This window comes from Pseudorca crassidens, chromosome 5 (genome assembly GCF_039906515.1).
Source record: "Pseudorca crassidens isolate mPseCra1 chromosome 5, mPseCra1.hap1, whole genome shotgun sequence".
Taxonomy (NCBI): domain Eukaryota; kingdom Metazoa; phylum Chordata; class Mammalia; order Artiodactyla; family Delphinidae; genus Pseudorca; species Pseudorca crassidens.
The window spans coordinates 20,748,844-20,753,837 of NC_090300.1; the positions used below are offsets into that span (position 1 = coordinate 20,748,844).

Here is a 4,994-nt window from a genome sequence, read left to right on the forward strand (position 1 = left end):
GTGGCATGGAATGGTGTCTAAGTAGCCCTCCTGAGATAATCTATATTGATATATACATAAATGTTCCATATATTCTGCAAGTTCATATAGTGCATTTTGTTTAGAACATTCCCTCCAATGGTCTTAGGTAATGTTCTATGGAAATGTCTCATTGAAGATGTGAGTCACTTTCTCAAGATAAAGTTGTCCTTGTAAATGATCCCATTGCTTAACAAAAAAAAAAAAAAAGTGTGTGTGGGGAGGTGGAAAAACCGTGATTTTTTTTTCCTTCTGAAAGGGAAAATAACCCAACAAATTTTGGTCTTACCATTTCATTTCCTCTTACTTGCTGGTTTTATGTTATTAATATATTTTAAAGTTTACTACTTAATCAAGATCAGGAAGGCTAATGAACTTAATATATTTCCATGCACTGACAATCAAATTGTGATCATAAAATGCCAGATGGCACACTCATTATAAAAACAGTGTGCTCACTTTTCTTTTGTTTTGTTTTGTCTTGCTTTGGGTTTCCTGGTAGGTGCTTTGTTCTATGACTTTGGAATTTTTGCAGTTATCCTTGGTATCTCTCTCTAGCATTCGCATAAAATCATTTATACCCAAGTCTCCTGAGATCCAAGCTCAAATATGTCTCTCTCTTTATTAAACCGTCTCATATTGCTCTCTTTATTAAACCAGCTCTTTTTATTTTATAGGATTCTTTTCACTAAAAACCATACAATAAAAAAGGGCTTAAAATTACAACTTGACCCCAATTCATGATCAATATAAAGAAATATAGGCATCCTTGAACTCGTTATATTGCTTTCTACTCATGTTGTTACTGTTTACTCTAAATATGCTCAAGAGCACTTCTAGCAACAATATTTAATAGCATATGACCAATCTTCTATTACTTGGTTCTCACACAAAGTTATAAGATTGTATGAATAACATACAGAATGGTGCCAACAAAATTGTCTTTTTTACAATCTGACCAGTGATTAAACACAGGCAACTTGCTGCTTCATCCAGCTTCTGTTCCTTGTACACTGATTGAGAAGGTCTTATAACACCTAGAATTTTGGACTTACGTGCTCAAACATTAGACGGTGCTAGTCCGACTCCTTTCAATGCTTAGGTCAAGAAACCAATAAATACTTCCCATCCTCTCCTTTTCACACACCCTGGGTCCAACATGCCTTTAAAACAGGGTCAAATCTGTGACCCTCTCTGATTTACGTCTGTGAGTTATCAAACGCTAACTGGCCTATAGCTGCTTGTGTAAAACAATCTGTTACACAAGCACCTCAGTTTTCCCTGAATGAAAATGTTAGTCCGTGAGCTCATCTTCTGAAGGATGTAAGGAACTTGAAGAGGTATCTCAGTTTATCCATCAGCATCTCCCTGAAATGATCTCCCATAAAGAAATAGAAGACAGGGTTGATGACACTGTTCAGAAAGGCCAACGGCCGAGTCACAATGTACAAGGAGTTGATGGTGGCCTTAGTGCATGGGGTCTGCTTCCAGATCCCCCAGCGTGAAGCAATCCTCACGTTTCGCATGATGTGATAGGGAGTAAAAAGCACGGAGAAGATCACAACTGCCATGATGACTAAGGTGAGAGGCTTCTCAAGGGGCAAAGCAGTAGAGAGCTGCCTGCTCCTATGCTTCAGGAAGACACCAATCTTGAAATAAAAGAAGCACATCACAAAAAGAGGAATGAGGAACCCCAAGAAGGTTAGACATATGCTGTAAATGAAGACGTTACTGGGGTCTCCAGAACTTGCATAATCAGTACAGTTGGTGTGTTTGGAAGCTACAACAGGATTTATAAGAGAAAGTATGGGCAGGAGCTCTAAGGTTACTAAACCCCAAATGGCCGAAGAGATTAAAACAGCAAACTTTTTCTTTTGTAGGAAGTGTTCCCGGAACGGATACTTCATGAGCATGTATCGATCAATGCTGATAAAAGTGAGGAAAAGAATGCTGGTGTAGAGGTTAGCATGAAGTACATATCGGTTGCTTATGCAGAGCACATCCCCATATGTCCATTTTCCCTGGGCATATTGTCTCATCAGCATGGGGAGGGTACACAAAAAAGCCAAGTCACAGATAGAGAGATTAAAGAGATAGATGTTACTGCTGTTCCAGTTCTTCAGGCAGAAGAGGTAGCCGAAAACAACAGCAGTATTCCCAAGGATTCCTACAATAAACTCAAACCCGTAAAAAATGGAAAGGTAGTACTTTTCCAGAGCAGCCTCCACTGCCTGCCAGTTTTCACAAGTTGCATTCCATGCCTAAAGAAGAGAGAGAGAAAATATAAGGATGAATCACTAGACTACGACTGAAGATAAAACTGCAGAACTTCAGCAGCATCAACATCATCATCAAATAACACTTAAAAGTTGAACTGCAGAGAGTTGGTTACATTAGTAAGGAGTGCATATGTATACAAACATAATCATGTACATATATATCACTAATATATTATTTCAACAAATATTTATTGAGTTCCTTTGAACTATGTGCTAGACATGGGATGACAGCCATGAGTAAAACAAAGCTCCTCATCTCAAATAATTTATACTCTCGGGAAAAATCAGGAAATAATCAAATAAGTGCATATCAGGTAATGATAAAGAGTATCAAACATAAAGAAAAGCACATGCAAAGGCCCAGACGTGGAAACATGCATAGAGGACTTGACAAACACAAGGAGGCCAAGAGAAAGTGCAGTGAAGTAAGTGAAGAGTCGAATTCAATGTGTCTTCAGGATTGACTGTGGTCCCTAGCATATCACAGTTGTTCAACAAATCCTCTGAGTTAAATTTAATTGAACCATAACCTAGAAGAGGAAACAGGGATTCTTATAACTCTAGTCTTGCAATATTAATAGCTTTGATTATGTTTTCATATTGACAAAGGATTATGCTTGTTTTAAGTTTATAAAACACAACGCCAGTTTTTAAAAATTTTTTGCAATAAGACAACATATTTATTGACATGTTATATGCCCAGCACATCACAAATATTATCTCTAATTTTCAGAAGAATCCATTTATCTCAATCCCACTTCCATCCTACTAGACATGAGAACAACCTGGGTTGAAGAATTAAATTACTAATCACAGGTCACCAAATGCCAGAGCCAGAATTTGACCTTCAGCCTATTGCACCACACGCAGTGATCTTTCACTACATACTTCAGCATGCTTGTTATGGGATGGATTGTGCTCCCCACAAATTCCTATGGTGAGGCCCCAAAGCCCAGTACCTCAGAATTTAACCATATTTGGAGCTGGACCTTAAAAGAAGTAATTAAGGTTACATGAGATCATATATATTTGTGTCCATATATGATGAGAAAGAGACGGCAGGGATGCATGCACATAGAGGAAAGGCCATGTGAGGACATAGTCAGAAGACAGCCATCTGCAAGCCAAAGAAAGAGGCCTCAAGAGAAACCAAACCTGCCGACACCTTGATCTCGGATTTCTAGCCTCTAGAACTGTGAGAAAATAAGTTTCTGTTGTTTAAGCCACCCAGTCCAAAACATTTTGTTATGGCAGACCTAGCAACAAATATAGTGCTCAAAATAGTATTCTTAACATTTAATAGAATCTGTACAACTCCAGTGTTAAAACATGATTTTAAAAATTTAAAATATGAAGCTGAAAATATTAGTAATAATAATACCAGTGGCCACTATTTACTGAAAGCTTATAGTGTACTAGGCACTGTGCTCACCACTTTCCGAGGATTATCTCATTTAATACAGTGACATAAAGGACTGGGGATTGTTATTACTTTCAGTTTATACACAAAATCACTGAGTCTTGAAAGGTCATACATTTAGTAATAGACCACAATCATAGCCCCTTCTGAATAGGGGCCATGAAAATAAGCAATCTGATTCATTCAAACTTCAAAAGTCTTGCTCACCTGCCACTTTCTCTCTTTAAAGAGGCAAGATTATTTGTGGTCGGATAGACTATTTAAAGAATTGAATTTCTTAAAAATGTACTGGATTGCCATTTTGAAATATTAAATCCTACTTATTTCTAGTAAGAAAAAAGCAAGGTTGAAAATAAAATTTTCTAAAAATTTCCTATCAAATAGGCCTCGGAGTGTTAGTTGCAATCAAATGATGCTCTTAGTATAGTATTTTGGTAAATAGAGCAAAATAAGAACAAATGCATCTGAACTGCCTCTTCTGGGACGCATGCAAACATTGAGCAGAATTTTCTGTAATGAAGGCATCTGGAGAACTTTTATTGATTTTTGTCAAATTCAAATGTTTTATTTCAGTTGAAGATCCCTGCTACTTTTTTTTTTTTTTTTTTTTTTTTGGCTGTGCCACGAGGCTTCCGGAATCTTAGTTCCTCAACCAGGGATTGATCCGAGCTCCCCTGAGGTGAAAGCACCGAGTCCTAACCACTGGACTGCTAGGGAGTTCCCAAGATCGCTGCTACTTTGAGAGTGTTTTCTTTACAAAAATAATTCATGGAATTGTAGATATGATAAATGCAATATTTTGATAAGTTATTTTTAATCACTTACTTTAAAACATCCTAAATTCCTCTGACATTCCTCTAAATTCCTCTCCTCAAGGCTTTCCATGGCAACCTGCCACAAAGTCCAACACTAGAAGAAGCTAGATCGGAACTTCCTCAGGCAGCAGACACATTGAACGATGCTGAAGAACCAAGCAAATTGGTTTCACTCTGTGTTTGAGGTTATGTGATTCTACTGCTCTCTCACATTGCCCGCGACTTATTACATTTTTAATTGTCATACCTTTCCAATTTTTTTAAACCTCTGTCCTACTCATCATGGATGAGTTTTGCCTACAAATCCCTGAGACAGAGCCCATCCACTGGGTGTCCACTCTTTGGTTCCTTCCTCCGTTACTGTCCTCTCCTCCTTCCTTCCTGTGACAACAGAGAATATCTATTCCTCTGGGCTTACTCCAGATCCAACTCATTCCCAAATTCTCAAGATTCCTACACGTT

General features: G+C 37.8%; 1 protein-coding gene across 1 annotated transcript; it reads right to left on the bottom strand.

Moving 5' to 3' along the window:
- Window positions 1-484: 484 nt before the first annotated feature.
- Window positions 485-4,602, bottom strand: SUCNR1 (succinate receptor 1). Its single transcript, XM_067739786.1, has 2 exons — window positions 4,543-4,602; window positions 485-2,279 (listed from the first exon to the last, which is right to left on the bottom strand). Exons 1-2 carry the CDS (start codon window positions 4,600-4,602, stop codon window positions 1,326-1,328), a joined length of 1,014 nt encoding a protein of 337 aa, XP_067595887.1. The 3' UTR covers window positions 485-1,325.
- Between the last annotated feature and the right edge of the window lie 392 nt (window positions 4,603-4,994).